The sequence below is a fragment of the Papaver somniferum genome, chromosome 2, assembly GCF_003573695.1.
Source record: "Papaver somniferum cultivar HN1 chromosome 2, ASM357369v1, whole genome shotgun sequence".
Classification (NCBI taxonomy): domain Eukaryota; kingdom Viridiplantae; phylum Streptophyta; class Magnoliopsida; order Ranunculales; family Papaveraceae; genus Papaver; species Papaver somniferum.
In genome coordinates this window covers 58578379-58595844 of record NC_039359.1, presented here as the reverse complement: position 1 = coordinate 58595844, position 17466 = coordinate 58578379, and the positions used below count along the sequence as shown (strand labels likewise).

At 36.2% G+C, this 17466-nt stretch overlaps 1 protein-coding gene across 1 annotated transcript; it reads right to left on the bottom strand.

Annotated features, from left to right (window-relative positions):
- Positions 1-15276: 15276 nt before the first annotated feature.
- Positions 15277-15707, bottom strand: LOC113351130 (uncharacterized protein At2g39795, mitochondrial-like). The gene is made up of 2 exons (XM_026595180.1): positions 15538-15707; positions 15277-15436 (listed from the first exon to the last, which is right to left on the bottom strand). The coding sequence occupies exons 1-2, from the start codon at positions 15681-15683 to the stop codon at positions 15277-15279; spliced, it is 306 nt and encodes a 101-aa protein (XP_026450965.1). The 5' UTR covers positions 15684-15707.
- Positions 15708-17466: the final 1759 nt, after the last annotated feature.

Genomic DNA, 17466 nt, shown 5'->3' with positions numbered 1-17466 from the left:
GGTATGTGGGTGTTACTTACTGACAACTAATTTGATATTTTTTCTTCTATTTTGTGCAGAGTTCTAATTCATGCTTTATCCTTTATTTATTTTGTGTGTTAACAGAGCCATCCAAACCAAACTAACTTAAGGGAAGATAATGGTAAAGACTATGGTGACTTGCTTATTGTTTTTGGGAATAAATGTGCTTCTGGAAAAGTTACAGTTGATCTTACCCATGAGGGTACAAGTGCTAGAACCTGTGATAAGGAAGATGAACAAGATAATTACTTCGATGTTGATTATACTCAACGAGAGCAATATGATAGTGCTTTTAACGTATCATACGTGGGATATGGCTTAGAGGAAAGTGATGAACAAGATAAAGATGAAACTCAAGATATGAACACAACGAAAATTCCCGTCAGAAAAACGGCACCAAAGAAAAGACCAAGGTGTGACATTGGTGACTCTTCTACATCAACTAATCCTACTGGGCAGTCTGATTATCTAGAGAAATTGATTGCCAACAGTTCATCGATTGCTTATTCTATTGATTCAATGCATGCTCTTATTGCGAAAGAGAAAGAAGACCGCAAAATTGAAAAAGAAATGCGTAGAATTGATAAGGATAAGAAAGATAACCAAGTATGGGATCTTGTTTATGGCATGAATGAAATTTCTTTGGAAGATAAGCTGGAAGTAATTGAAATGCTGGACAAAAATCACAAGAAGAACTTATTCATACGTTTTACTCCTGAAAAGAGAAAGTTGTGGATTGGTTCAAAGTTAAAAGCATAAACCTGTCATCTTTGCAAGTTTCTATTAGGTTTAATGGGCTTTTAGAGTTACAACATTTGATCGTTTTTCTTCGTAACTATTAGTATTTAATTTTTTTTTCTCCAAGTTGAGAACTTATTATTATGGATTGATTGCTACTAATTTTTATGGATTGACATCTTTATGGTTATTATGATTGAATTTATGAACTTTATATTCTATATGCTTATTTTCTATATACATATACTTTTATGCTTTTGAAATAATGATGATTCTAATAAAAAAAGTACTTTTATCATCTTTTTAGGTGAACATTTATGATTTGGATTTATCTACTGATAGTGAAGATGAAGCCTTTGATACAGAAGAAGAAAGCAGTGATGATGAAGAGGTAAGCAGCAATAATGAATTTGAACTATCCATATTTTTGAATATACTTTCAGCGGTGCATTCATGGTTGATGGATATAATCAAGCAATTGCAATACATACAAAGTCAGCGTATTGAAAGACCAATGAGACGCCCAGTTACTTTGTTTGGATATAACTATATAAGGAGAGTTTTGCGTCAAGACCCAGAAGACTTTCGAAGAAGTTATAGGATGTACCCTGATATTTTTCTAAAACTATGTTGTATCATTAGAGAAAGTACATCATTATGTGATACAAGATGTGTTTCTATTGAAGAAATGCTTGGTACATTTTTACTCGTTGTTGGCCAAAGTTCACGATATTGCACAATACGTGACACATTTGGTCGCTCTCGATGGACAGTTAGTAAAAACTTCAACAGGATGTTGCGAGCTTTAAATGCTATAGCTCCGAGGATGATGGCTAAGCCAACAAGTGCAACTCCATTTAAAATTCGTGAGTACACGATTTTATCCTTACTTTAAGGATTGCATTGGAGCTATGGACGGTACACATATCCCAGCAATGGTAGAGAAAAGAAATGCAGCCGTTTATCGGAATCAACATGGAATTACATCTCAAAATGTGTTAGCGGTTTGCAACTTCGACTTGGAGTTCATATACGTGCTCAGTGGATGGGAAGGGTCTGCTCATGATTCGAAAATACTTAACGACGCAATGACAAAAAGAAATGGACTGGAAATACCGCAAGGTAATTTTACTTTTATCTAATGTGAAGTTTTGAGTTTTTTGGTTAAGTTATTTTCGGGTTCTACTTGACGAAGTTTTCTTTTTATGTTTTATTCAGATAAATATTACTTGGGGGATGGTGGCTTTGCAAACCGACGATATTGTTTAACACCATTTCGTGGCCAACGTTATCATTTGAAAGAATTTTCTGGTACGGGTAATCATGCGAAAAAGGCTGAAGAATTATTTAACATGCGTCATGCTTCTTTGAGGAATGTAGTTGAAAGATTGTTTGGTGTTGTGAAGTCTCGTTTCTTGATCTTTAAGTCTCAACCTCCATTTCCGTATCAGGTGCAAGCGGAGATAATGACAGCTTGTGCAGGCCTACACAACTTCTTACGAAAAGAATGCCGTTCAGATGAGTTTCCGGTCGAGGAAGAGGAAGATAGCCATACATCAACGCTTGTAAATGACGACGAAATTTTGACAAGAAGCTAATGCATGGAGAAAGAGTATAGCGGATGATATGTGGGAAAATGTTCGTGAACAAAGGGAGTTAGAATTGTATGGAGACCGTTAAATTGAAGGGAAAAAAATATCTCGTTACACAAAATAATATACTATTGATACAAAGATATGATCATTTTCATTTATTTTTTTCTTTTGATTAAAGATCAATGTTATTTGCAAATGAGGGTTTATTGTTTCTTAAAAGAGAATGAGTTAGGAGTGAATTCTCTCAAACTATCCCAAACTCCCCCGAACTCCCTCTAATAAACTCTCTCAAAATCCCTACACTCCCCCAAACTCCCTGAACTCAAGAACACCAAACTCTCCCAAACTCCCTACACTGTCTCAAACTCTCTGAGATTTAAAATACACTCAACTCCCCCGAAATCACTCGAGGACTAACCCCCTGTAAGATTCTATTTTGTTTTCAAAACCAAAATCAGATTCAGATTTGATTCAGATACACCAAATCTGAATCGTTAGATTCATAAAATCTGAATACAAATGACGTGACGTTCTCGTTTTAACACCCAATATTAACCGTTATTATATTTAACACCCAATAATCGTGATATTAAGGTCCTCCCTTATGACAGACATCATCCATTATTATATTTAACATATAAAAATCGTGGTATTGAATGACAGATTTTGTTCGTGATTGAAAGTCACATATTTTGTTCGTCGTGTTTAATGACGTTATTTATTTGTCATTTATAAAGAGTCACATCAAATAAATAACGGTTCGAATAACAGATGAAAACCGTGATAAATCATGTTTTATAACAGACTTCATTCGTCATTTATAGCCCCTTTTGGACTAGTGTGGAAGAAGTGAAAATTCTTCTACTGAACCATATTTGGCTGCACACTATCAACTTATGGCTCATGAAGCACCTGTTTCCATATACAAGAAAAAGTTTCAGGTGATCTCTTCGATCTGTGCCTTATGCTTTAATATTTCTTGATAATTGTCTAAAATTTTATGATTATTTTATTTTGTGGGCTCTTATGAAAACTGAAACAAAAAATAACATTCTCACATATGTGACAAGTTAGATAATACATATTACGGATAAACTTCCATTTACTATTATAGTAAACTACAAACACAGACGATTTATGTACAAATGATAAGAAGAAAAAAAGCTACGTTTGTCTTCGGTAGCAGTTAGAGGCTCTGCAATGCCGAGAAAATATGGTAAAAACAACTTCAGTTCATTCAACTGACACGGGATTTATATTTTTTGATACATATGCTTTTAGAATTACTGAATAGTCTCAATGTAATGTTGCATTCGTCCTTATTAACATGTCTCATCAATTTCAGTTCATTCATGTTCATAATTTTATATATTTTGTATTGTAGGCTCAGCAAGATGGTGAAATAGGAATAGGGAGAGACAAGAAGCAAGTGGTAGATCTTTAATTATTGCTGGACTGGACACGGTAACTTGAGCATCTTACAGGGAGAGACAAGAAGAAATTGCGTTAATCAGTCATTTGAATCGGGACGTGGAACTTCTTCTCTGCAGAGATTTACCGCTGAACAACAATTCATACTAGAATAATGGTGCTAATAGAGGTAAGAACTGTCTGTATGCTGGTAAGGTAATGTTAGTTCGTGTCATGTCGAACCTCATATTCTAATGTCAGTGGTTGTGTACAGAATTCCCATGGTTTATGTATCAGAACAACTATATATTCATATACAAAATTTGGTCTTTTAGTTGATTTACAATGGTATATGAAGGTTACAATAATTCGGGTGCAGAAAAATCTGCTGGAATTATTGCTGGAATTTACTTTTTTACCTGGAATTATCGTCGGATTTTTTTTTCACCTGTAAATGGGTTTGCAACGTGTATAAGTGTTTCTCAAATTAGACTAATACGTTGCGTAAATTATTGTAACCGTTGCACAAATTAAAGAATCCGTTGCTTAACAAACGTTGGTAAACCGGTTGACCAACGTTTTTATGCGTTGCACAAATTAATTTTCCCAACGGATTTTGGCGTTGCACATAAATTTGCTACACCATATTTCCAACGGATGTACGCGTTGGTGAAATTCATTGCAACGCGTATATCCGTCGCAAATCGGATGTTTTGGTGTAGTGAGGTAGAAGCCACTAATAAAACAATCGCAGACACATTGAAGAAGAAGTCGGAAGGGTACAATAAAGGGTGGTGCGAGCAAGTACGTAATGTAGCATGGGCACACAGAACAACAAGGAGAGAAGCAACAGGAATGTCACCTTTCTGTTTAACATATGGGGTAGAAGCAGTGTTACTAACAGAAGTCATTATCCTTACAACGAAGAAAGAAGCGTGGGTGTAGAATAAGTGCGGATTTAATTTTAACAAAACTGGATGATCTGAAAGAAACTAGGGAGGTCGCTCTACGACACATGGAAAATTATCAAAGAAGATTAGCTCGAGAATACAACAAACGAGTTAAGACAAGAGATTTTCAACGAGGAGAATTGGTGTTGCGAGAAATACCAGTCTATCAGAGAAGAGAAGATGGGAAATTAGAGAAGAAGTGGTACGGGCCATATATAATCAAAAGAATAGTTGGTAATGGAGCTTATGAATTAAGGGATCCTGAAGGAAGAGATGTAGGACGCAAGTTAGATCGTCCTTGGAATAGGTTATATTTGAAGAAGTATTATCCATAAATACTTGCGATATGAATCGCACAGTTGAAAAATGATGCGAAGTTACAAATGCAAATTTATATTTTGAGCATGGATGTAAAATTCAATTCAATGAACAAGTTTGAAGATTTCGCTCAGTATTCAAGAAATTCTTTCATAAGAAAAAGGCAAATGTAAGACCTTGAAGTAAGACCTTAATAGAAGGAAATATAAATAAAAACTCTAATGAGGGAGGCTAGGCATCCGAATGTGGCGTGCAACCTAGTTCGCATAAATGCAAGAAGCAAAAAGTAAGACCTATCACACGTCATAATCGGGGAAAACCTGGTAAGCATGACTCAAGGGAAAGCTACATCGACCCTGGAACTTGAGTCATGGAGATTTGGGGTGAGAAAAACGAAAATTCCCATCCAGGAAAGACACCTAAATCGAAATATTGGGGTAATAAGATCTTTCCTAAGGAGTGCAGAAACTCAATCAGTGCGCCGAAGTACACGGTTGAGTCAAGAGTGCCTGGGACGTCTGGAGCGTACCTTGCCACTCTTGACAAGTCCTGACTATGATACACTCGGTCCGAAGATACCCCACTTAGGGTGCGGTCTCGTAACCATAAACTTCATCGGTGGAGGGATAAGAGACTGCGAAACCATAAACTTCATCGGTGTAACCATAACCACTTAGACTGCTAACCTTAACCCGGTAGAGGTAAGCTTCCTTGAAGAGGCAACCAGGGGGAAGATAAGGACGGAACCCTCCATTAGGGAGCCGAATTGTGTCAAAAGACGTAAATGTCATGAGGCTTTTTACTCAAGGGAGTATTAAGGCTTATCATGTTTACGCACATAAGAAAACTGCAGAGGTAATAATACAAGAATATGATAAGGCGATATCAATGGGTCTTTACATTTAGGTGTAATGACCGACTGCGATCTCGTCGCACAAAAATAAAAGATACATTCAGGAAAAATAAGACCTTTACTTAAGAAGGCAAAATAAGACCTCACGATAATGAATTAATGTTGTTTCGTGGACACTCCTTAAAGAAGTGTGCACCAAATTGGACTCTTTCTTTTCTGTCTACAACTATGTTTCGCAAGACGATCAAATTCGCACACTTCTTTCTTCTAAGAAATTTAATAATAGGCAAGTATGGGAATTAAAATAAAAAAATATTATCCTTATTGATCAAGAAACAAGTTCAAAGTTTATCAAAATAAAAGAGGGGAATACGGGTAGTTAAAAGATACGAAGATTAAACATTGTCAGAAGGTACATTTTGTTCAACTAAAGACTTTTCAGCATCAATCTTGAGACTTGGATTTGGGTCTTTAACTTCAGCATCAGCCCTATCAACAGAGTCCATATTTCCAGAAATGTTCTTCTCAAGTTGATCTTCTTCATCGATATCATTTTCATGGTCTTTTTCATCACCGCTTACAAATACAAGAGGCACTTACCAATACATCTAGAGGAAATATGTATATCAGAAGGAAATATGCATAGAAGTTTACTCAAAGCCGAGCAAATGCGGAGTTGGTGAGGATCATTAGTAGACGATTGGGCAGAATTGATGATGCCGAGCAAAGTTTGAGAAGCAAATCTTACACTATCTAAAGCTTTCTTATCCAAAGAAAGGGGTTCCAATAAGAAAGAAGAAGATGAAGAAGGGGAAACATAAATAGAAGGAGAAGGAATGGTGAAATTCGCAGAGTGAGGAATATCAGTATTATTATGTATGGTATCAGTGTTTGCGAGCAAAGGAGTATTCGCAAAGGTTGAAATAGTTTGAACAGCATTCGAAGAAACCGCAGAGGCAGAAACAGGGGTATCCTTTATTCCTTGATCAGCAATTTTCTCTACGGGAGGAAAGATTTCTTCGAGAGTAACGGAAAGATTCGCATGAGTGGGGTGAGTATTAGTTTGAGCTATATTTTCGATAGCAGTTGGAGGGGTGACATTCACAACACCAAATTCAGGAATAGAAATATTTGATTTAAGAGCTGTAGGTTTGCGAATTCTCTGAAGCTTCGGTCCCTTTTCACCACCCATCTCACAATCGGAATCCTGCGAAAACAACGCAAATAAGAAATAGAGGCAACAATATTTTTTGATAAAAAATAAAGTATTTCTTACTCCTTTGTTGAGCGAAGTCTTCCTCTTGAGAGATTATTTGTCTTTGGTGTCTGAAGAGGATTTCGGGTTAGAAACGGTTATTTTGAGGCCGCCTGAGGATGAATTTTTCCTGCAAACAACATGGGAATTAAGTTAATTATAAGATCAACAATCATGATTGAGATTAGCAATTATAATCAATAATATGATTATCATAAGAATGAGAGGTTGATTTTGGTAGAGTATGCAAACCTTGGGTGAAGATCCATGAAGATAATTAATAGTGAAAGAACAGCAACAACAGTAAATCAGAGAAGCAGTAGCAGAAAGATGAAATAGTCTCGAAGAAGTTGGAAAGAAAAAATGAAATCAGAAGAGAAGAAGAAGTTATTTCTCTAAAGTAAATCGATAAATAGGTAAAAGAGATGACCGGTTAGAAACAGGCTATATCGGTAAAAAGTAGAAGAATTGACACGTATAGATAAATAGGCTGGAATTGCGGAAAAATTTCGGCAAGACAAAATGAACACGTGGGATAATTTGGATCTCAAGTTTCTCATATCGCTCACTTTGAAAAGAGAACGACATGAGAAGAGGCAAAATATAGGAGTGAAATATCGCACATTCATTATGTATGCGAAACAAAGATCATCTAACACAGACGAAGATCATCGCACGTAGCAAAATTGAGATGACGTATTTGGTGATGTCAGCACAGTCACGAGTAAAGTGTGATGATCTGTGCGAAGTATAAAGTGTGCGAAGTTGAGTGAATGTATATGAGCGATTGTAACGCACAGTGATTCCGAAAATAGGGGATCTATTAGCTGTTATCCACTATGTAGAATACTATATAAAGGGAAGAGCTATCATGTAATGGGAGAGATCTCAGAGAGTGTGTTAGACAATTAATTAGGAGAGAGAAAATTTATTTGGAGAGCAAGTAAAATCTTTGATTATCTTGTATTCAACTTAAAATTCTAATGAGTAAATGAATAATTTTCACCATGATTTCTTAGTGTATTGATAAATCCTTGTATGGATGTGTTTGTAAGATTTTTTGTAACTACAGAATATAAGTCATTATACTTTTATGTGATAAATCAAACAACCTGCTATTGCTGACGCTGCTTCATAAGTCACAAATGATCTTGGAAACGAACCGGAAAGAAGAAGAGGTCTTCATTTGCATTGCTGACGGATGAAATCATCACTAACTCGATCTAAAATTAACATTTTTTCATAAGTAGTCACCCATGAGTCCCGTGGGTGCGGTCAGTAATATGTATATCTAGCGCCTTAGGCCATTCCATTTATCTTGGTCAAGTTTCCCTACCTACGTCAATAACTCAACATGAAAGCGGAGGTACCATATTACATTAGGTGAGAATTATGAGTGAAAAATGCTGAACCAATATTACAAAATAAAAATATAAACCCAGCATTATATAAAAGACACGTACATTTATTATAGCACAAACATCGAATACATTGAGAAAACAACAGTCTGCAATAACAGCAACCCAGCGTTTATCGTTAAAGCTCGGGTCATACCCCGATTTATTCATAACTTACATAATAAGACTTTTATTTAGGAAACACGTAATGATATAGATAAGCATACTTGCATAGATAATGTCTATCCCATAGTATAGACATCTGCGATTGAATTTACTTAACATTGGATGTTAATACTCCTCCATCCGATGGGGCTGCACATACGGGCATTGCCGGTGAGAGTAAAAACGCCTGAACCTAGACAATTCCCTGTGTTATACATCCTAGCAGTTTGACCAGTGTAAGTAAATTGATAACCACCCATATACAAAAGGTTTGTGCATCCACATCTACTATATGTTTGAGTTTCGCCGCTGCAACCTTGTAAACGATACACTCTTAGTGAACTTGCACTTGTCAATTCACTTACTACAGCCATGAGGACCAAAGCCATAAATAGCACATATAGCGAGTTCTTACTGGATGCCATTGCTAAGTGAAGGAGCTTATTTGAAACAGAAAGCCCAGTGAGAAATTGTTTTCTCTCTTTTTTTAGGTTTCTTGAAATTGTGTGTTTTCTTCTTAAGTTGGATGTAGGTATTTATAGTTAAATGTTCAAAGAACACGACAAGAACGAGGTAACGTACATGGAAAAAACTTATGGATAATATCATTCAGAAGAAAATATCGTCAATGGAATATCGTTTTCTGATTGATTATGGATGTGGATATGGTCCCAAAATCTTCAACAAATATTATTTTTTTAAAACAAGTTCAATAAAGTCGGGCAGAATTTATCAGCCAATATACCCCGACAAGTGTCTAGCCTTAATGAAGTAGAACAGGGTTTGATCTTTTACAACCAGAACCCCGAAAGTCAAATCCGAGTTTCGATCTTAATTTCACCATGCCATCTGCATGAAGGGGCGGAGCAAGGTTTTGAAGGAAGGGTAGACTAATTACTAATACTAATATGGATTTTGTAGCGGCAGTAATAACATGGTTGTAGCGATGGTTATTGTGTGAGACTTATTTCGTACAATCACTTAGCATGCTATCTCCTTCCGAGTTTAATTATTGTGGCGATAGATTTATGTGTCTAATACTCCCTATGTTCCACTTATAAAGTGGATTTTTGGATTTTGGTTGTCCATTTGAAGCGGCAGATAGGTACCATGAAGGCTGTTGCTAAGCTGTAGTGCACATGATACCGGCTTAGCTATATGACTCTTAACTTCTATTTTATTTTGTTGCTAAGCTGAAAGCTAAGGGTATGTGCTGTCTGTATATGAATGCAGGAGCTGAACATGCATGCATGTAACCTTGGATGGTGAGAGACAAAAATTAACAGTGATCTGAGAGGTGAATCCTTGTACTGTAATAAAGAAGAGAACTAGTGTGGACAAAAACTAACACGTGTCATGACCGTTTCTCTTCTCACTGTATATACACTTGATTAACAACAATGCTAATTTCAAGTATTCAACTGTCTGTTATCTAGAAGTTTTCCATTAATATATTAGATGTAGTTAGGCAGCTGATATTTTCACAGAAGTTTTCCATTAATAAACATTAATTGTGGTTAGGCAGCTGATATTTTCAATGAAAATGATTCGTGGCTCCCAGTTTTAATTTCACTTCTTTATTTCCAAAATTGAATAAGATGGGGATTACGCAAATATTTAATCTAATTCCTATTGACCATGATTTAAAATCCGGCCATCAACATTGACGGTTTTCATTGATTATGGATGACTATATGAGTTTTTTGTTAGACTACAGAGAACAAAATATTGTAAACGAATATGCTTAATTTTATTGAGTATGGACTAATCCATCCTACTATCTAGTTCCAAAGCTTTAGATCTACTGGAAGTAACCCCAGTCCCAGATACGTAGGTAAATAATCATATTTACAACGTGTTGGGATATATGTTTTAAAATAATTCTTTTATACATTTATATCAATAATTCGATTTTGGTCCAGTGGTTAAGTATTTTTGGGTCTGGAGGGTTAGGTCTCAGGATCCCGGGAGCGGGGCCTTGAATTTGGAAATTATTTTTGTTGTTTTTAAAAGATTTTTTCAAACCGTTTTTATTGCACTTAATTATGTTTTAATTGCGCTAATTATGACATGATTTATTTGCCAGTTTTTTTACTGTTTCGAATGGAATTTTAATTGCAGTAATTAATCCAATTTGTTCTCCATTAATCTGCATTGACTGTCTGGTTATAAAAACAGTTTTGAGAACAGAAAGAAGATACAAGTTTTTACACTATTGTTTTTCTGAGAATCAAGAGACCAAAAATACTGAGCAAGAATAGAGAGAGTAAAAGTGATCGATTTCTCATTGTGTGCGTGAGAGATCGAAAGAGAGTTTTTCTCGGCTGTTTTATCCTGGGGGCGTTGTGACGGAAAAGAGCTGCTTGCACAAAATTCAAGGCTGAGCCACGAAACGTCCTAAAGAGAACGACCCAGCCATCACTTTGTTTTGTGTCTTAATTTCTGTTTTGGAGGTGTGAAATCGGCAATTGTTCCAACACAACGTAGCATGCTAGCTAAATTTTTCAAGGTTGAAGCACCCCATACGTGCTAAACCTTTATAACTAGAAAACTAACTAACTTAATAAACGGTCGCCATAATACATCCTACTGAATATAAGTCATTTAAACTTTTATGTGTGAAATCGAATAACCTGCTATTGCTCACGCTAGTTCTTAAATCCTAAATGATCTTGGAAACGAACTGGAAAGACGAAGAAGAGGTATTTTCTCCTACTAAGCTTTATAATCTTTATTAGCGTGGCTGACAGATGAAACCATCTCGATGCGAAAATAACATTCTTTCGATAACGCAATAATATGGGTGCCGACTCACTATAGGAGACATAAATTGGAACTCAGGATATTGAGCGTCTTTCTGCATTGATAGGTAAGGCCTAGGTTATGGTTATGTAGTCTGTTGCCAAAACAGAGATCAATCTTTTCGTCGATGCGTAGGTAGTTGGATATTCTTGTTTACTGCTTGTCTTTTTATTTGAAATGTTTACAAGTTCTCTACATTGGCTAATATTGCATTTCTTAGTGGTTGTTTCTTCACCACTCATAAAGTTATTCTTAGCTTTTTGCTGGAACCATTTCTAATTTTATTTTGGTCGATCCTTTCATTTGCACTTTGTGCACTGTCATGCATCCATAATCCAAATATATTTGCTTCAAACTTATTTTTGTTCGTGGTATAGAATTCGCACTTTGTGCACTGTCATAGCATTCTAAAATCACCAGTAAAAAAAGGTGAGCTCATAATTGCACATTCTTAAGTAATAAATCTCGTTTCTTTGGATCAATTATGTTTTTTGAATGTAGTCAACAAACACTTCTTCTTGAGAAACAAGTGTACTCCTATCAGACTCCATAAACGAGTCAAAACTTGTAAAATAGACATTATTGATTCACCACACTGCAGGGAAACTTAATTAGTTGAGATAATACATCTATGATGGACATTGATAAACAATGACCTTGCCGTGAAAATATTCATCAAGCTTTAACTGTGTTGACAGACCCTGATATTGATAGAATATCATGTCACTTAAGTAGCAACAGAAATGGTTAATGGTCCTCAATTCCAAATCGAACAAACCAATCTTGTTCCAAAAATATGTTGAGAGTTTGATTTATTATGAAACCCAAAACATCAAAAATACTTTATGTAAATGATCGAAAGAACTGATTTAAGAGAATGAAATAAGGCTATCTTTTGATGACCCAACAGCTCAATGGCACGCATAGTTTATGTTTAACCTAACTTTCTTGTTAGGTTGAGCGTGTACTTTCTCCATATGCAAAGTTTAGCTCCAGAAACTTTTACTATGAACTTCACACAGCAGGAGAGTATAAAGTCCAGAAAACTTAGATAATGGTCGGGATATATATGAAGAAATTGTTGATACTCTTCCTTCAGGGAGACAACATGAGGATCAAGACTACGACCATTTCAGGTATTTGTATCTCTATTAATTTTTGCTTTGGCTTGACATCCTAATTTGTATCCATAATCATCTCTGTTAGCGCCAAATTAACTGGTCTGCATTAATATGTATCAGGTCTCTCTGTTCATGATAACACATTGGAGGAAACTAAATTGTGTTTGTCACCATAGGAAAGTTTTCTTTGACATGCAGGATATGTAATTCAATCTAGCAGGACGGAACGTAAGTACATCGATATAGTGTATTAATAAATGGAAATAATTGAATTATGTTATAGATACCGGCAAATCACCAGTACTATTTTTCCTTTAATTGTGATGTCCAGATATTATAACTATATATGCATGTGCAGAAGGTTTCTCAATTTTTCCTGGAGAATCTCGTTTTGAAGAAGTATGGTACGTCTAATGAATAGTTGGAACCAAAAAACTGAATTGTTTCACCGATGAGAGGGAAACCCATCGAACCAGGTGGGAGTTTTCCACGGCATTTTGGATTTCTTCATCTATACCCATAATGAGTGAAAGCAATTATTACCAAAAATGTGAAACATAATACAACAGATCCCCACATTTTTGCGATGAAACTTGAATTACAATCAAGAGATTGATGAAGTTATTGGAGATTCATGGATTGTAAGTGGCAACTCCTTCAAAAGAAGCTATTGATTTTCCTTGAAAGTTAAAAGACAGAATACATTGTCAGCCGGCCTTCTTCACACAGGGTCCTCAATGAAGTTTTTATTTTCTCGCTACTATTTCCTCAGGTGGACAAAGATCAAAGGAGTAAAATGCATTCAAGACGGCTTCGCGTTAAAATCTCCAGAAAAAGATGAATCAAGGTGAACACAGCTAGTTTAGAAGTGGATACCCCTAATTAAGTAAACATATTTATGATGGTAAACTGCGTGAGCTAAAGATTTAGGTGAATAAATGTATGGCATTATATGCCAAAAGAGAAAAAAACACAGTGAGGATTAGCGTACCCCAGCTTTATCATTTTGAAAAGGTTTCCACGTTAAAATCTCTGAAAAGGATCATAGCAAAAAATATATCGTAGAGTTGTGCTGTATTAAAACGTTAATAAATATCACTGTTAATGTCTAAACCAGGAAACTAGCTTCAAATTACTGGTCTATTTTGAGAGATACCATTGCAGTATTATTATTCACGTATGTGTACTGTCGGAAGGGGAAATTAGGGGGAGACCCAAAAAAAAAATATTCTCATTCTCAGGCCCACAATTAATTTTATATATCGTGACACCCATAATTATTTCTCTGACACCCAAAATTATCCAAAATTATTAAGAATTAATACATAACTCGTTATGCATACTAATTTTTCAGGCATAACTCGTTATGCAACCTAATTTTTCAGGGGTATAATTGGCAACGCAACTTGGATAAAACATATCTAAAAATCCGTGCCTTGGAATTTTACAAATTTTATATCGTTGGAAATCTTTTTAAGAGAGCTACGCAACGAGTACAAACAACAATATTAAATTTTTGTTTTTCAAGAAAAAATCGGAGGTGATCATCATTTTAGGCAAAATTTCGAAAACTGACTACATAACCATTATGCAGCCACCAAAAAAGATGCATAACACACTCTGCAGACGCATAACGAATTATGCAACCATTTTCTCGACTGCATAACAAGTTATGCATCTGCATAACAAGTTATGCATCTATAACAAGTTATGTATCCATTGTTTTGGTTGATTTTAGTGCGTACATAAAAAATTGATGCATAATGCATTATGCAAACATATTTTCGGATGCATAACAGGTTATGCATCTATTTTCTCGATGCATAAAAGATTTTGCAACAAATTTCTCGATGCATAATGCATTATGCAGCCATATTTTCGGATGCATAACAGGTTATGCATCAATTTTCACGACTGCATAACATGTTATGCAGATATTATTTTAGGTGCATGACAAGTTGTGCAGTCTTTGTTTTTGTTGGTTTCAATAGTGATGAAAAAGTTGATGCATAACGTGTTATGCAACCGTTTTCTGGACTGCATAACAAGTTATGCAACAAATTTTGTAGATGCATAACAGGTTATACATCCATTTTCATAGCTGCATAACAACTTAAAACAACACCCAACAGACTAAAAACCAAATCTGATCTTGACATGTTATGCAGTCATAACAAACTCTATCCGATGCTGAAACAAATTGGTACCCAAGTTAGATCACCCTACTGGTTTCTAATTAACGCCACATCCGTTGCAAACAACCCTTGTACTCATCCCACAAACGCACAACAAACTAGCAAGGAAACGGTGCGGTCAAGCAGCTGCAGCTGGTTATGTTCTTGTTGTTTAGCCTTGACCAAGTCTTCCACAGCACTAACCAAATCTCCTAACGGATTATGCAACGCGGATAAGTGCACCTTCTATCGGCTATTGCTCATCACCACAACCTGCACAACTCGAGCCTGTATTTAACCATGATCTGCAGACACTAAACAGACCAACACCAGCAACGGACCCCAGTATTTGTCTCTCAATTTCTAGTAAACATCGTCCAACACCAGAAAAAACATTCATTTGTGAACACACAATCTGTTTTCCTAACCCTGCGCAAGAGTATTTAACCTTCAAATGCTCTTGAACTCGAGCAACATCTAGTTGGCAATGAAATTCTTCAAGTTCTTCAACCACGCAATGTATTCCTTATGCTCTTTCTTAACCATGTAGTCATGTAAGAAATTGGCAATGCTTGGTTTAATCCCTCTGACTTCCAAATATGTGTAGAAAGCTTCCTGCAGTTCCGCATCCAAACTCCTTCAAAACAAAACGCAACAAAAGACCAACATCAATAGATAACTCCAAAAACCAATAGCAAGAAATATAATAACCAAAACTCAAAAATGAATTCAACTTACGAGAACTCAGGTCCTTCGTAAGCAATATCCTCATCCGAAACATTTGGATTCTTGACAGCCAAATTGTTGATTGTAATTTCATCTGCCTCAACCATAACATCGAATTCCAAAGTTGGACCGGTTTTTTTCGTAACAGTTACAACCATATCAACAGGCTGAGAACCATCTTCTTCTTCCACCTCCTCACCACCTTGATTTGCTTCCTGGTCGTCTTGGTCTTCCTCATCACCCTCTTCATAATCACCAAAGAGATCATGCTTGAACACTGTGACTTTGATCTCCTCACCTTGATAGTTCCTAGTCAGTGTAATAGTTTCAGCTCCATCATTATCCACAATCTTGAATGGAAACTCACTTGGTGCCTCACCAACCTATTGAGAACACACATACAGACAGTAATCTTGTTCAATTGATGAAGACAAGGGCAGCCAAATTAATCTCTTACTATGAAATCACAATTAAAGTAACTAATTGCAAAATTAACACAAACCCATTACAGAAATTCATAAAACAAACTTTCCAAATTTAGAAAAAAAAAAAAACCTCAAAATCTCCAGCTTCCTCCTCAGCATCAACGATTTCAGAATCAATAACTCTGAGAAGAGTGTCATCGAAATCTGGTTTCTTCTTAGCTAGAGCAGAGAACTGACGATGAGTTGAAATTGAAGTTGTTCTAAATAGATTACTATTGTCGGTGACAGTTTTATTGGCGGTGCTGGTCTTCAATGGGGTAGTGAAGATGGCAGAGGTGTAGTTTCTACAAGGAGTTCTGGTTGCTAGCGGGATTACTGAAGATGCGGCTTTATTCATCATTCTACTCAAAGTCGCCATTTTTGCTGAGGGTTTCTCAGAAATCTCGATGTTTTTAGGGTTTTAGAAGGAGGAGAAGTAGTTTTATTGAATTGGAAATCTCGGGAAAACATGATTTTTATAAATTTTGGGTTTGAGAATAATTTTCTTCCAGAATTTGGGTGCGTGCCTGTAGTTTTGGGAGCGTGGGTTTCACAGTAGAAACATCAGGGAGAATGGGTCTCCCTGTAGTTTTCACCTGTCCGAATCTCTCCGCAAGTCTGAATGAAATAACTGAAGCCCATAATACTGGGCTTGGAATGGATAAAACTCCTACGATCATAAAACATGGACAAAGAATGTTACTACTTAATGCTTATTGTTAATTGTCTACATTATCATTTGTGTTTGATACTCTTTCTTACGATGTATTAATTCAGATACGATACCTAAATACCAATACTCACCGTCTATTCATTTTTTGCCACAGGGTTGGAATTTTAGCACCTAATGTATAAATAAATAAATAACTACGCACATTTCTTTGAGGTCATGGACGATGTGACAGAAAGATGATCATTTGCTTTATAGACGCGTTAGACCCTTCTGGAGGTGTCCAAAACCCTAACGCAGCAGGGAGATTGTTGTACTGCAGCAAACATGTAGCGGTGAATCTAGCATATAGCAAGGGTGCGCACTTGCTATCCCTACCCATTGGGCTTCCAGTTCTATATTTTAAACCCAAAATTTCCTCCTTACTTGCTTTCTTGTTACCCCTGACAAGACTTCTTTGATTTTAAAGAAAAGAAAAAAATAATAAAAATAATATTCTCCTTAGTCTAGTTTCTGGCTCCCCCGCCACAAACATGTATTGTTTAGTGAAAAAAGACGAAACATCTCAAGGGTCAAATGTACGGCTAGTTATAAAAACGCGGTGAAAACTACAGTTATTACTAGGGCTGTCAATAGATCCGGGTTAGGGCTGCACAACGGGTAGGTTGGGTAGGATATGGCCTATTTCGCCACCTTACCCGCTAAATGGCGGGTAAGAAATTTTTTACCCGCCATCCTACCCGCCATTAAACGGGTAAGACCCTATCCGACCCATTATTTGGCGGGTCGGGTAGGATAGGGTAGCGG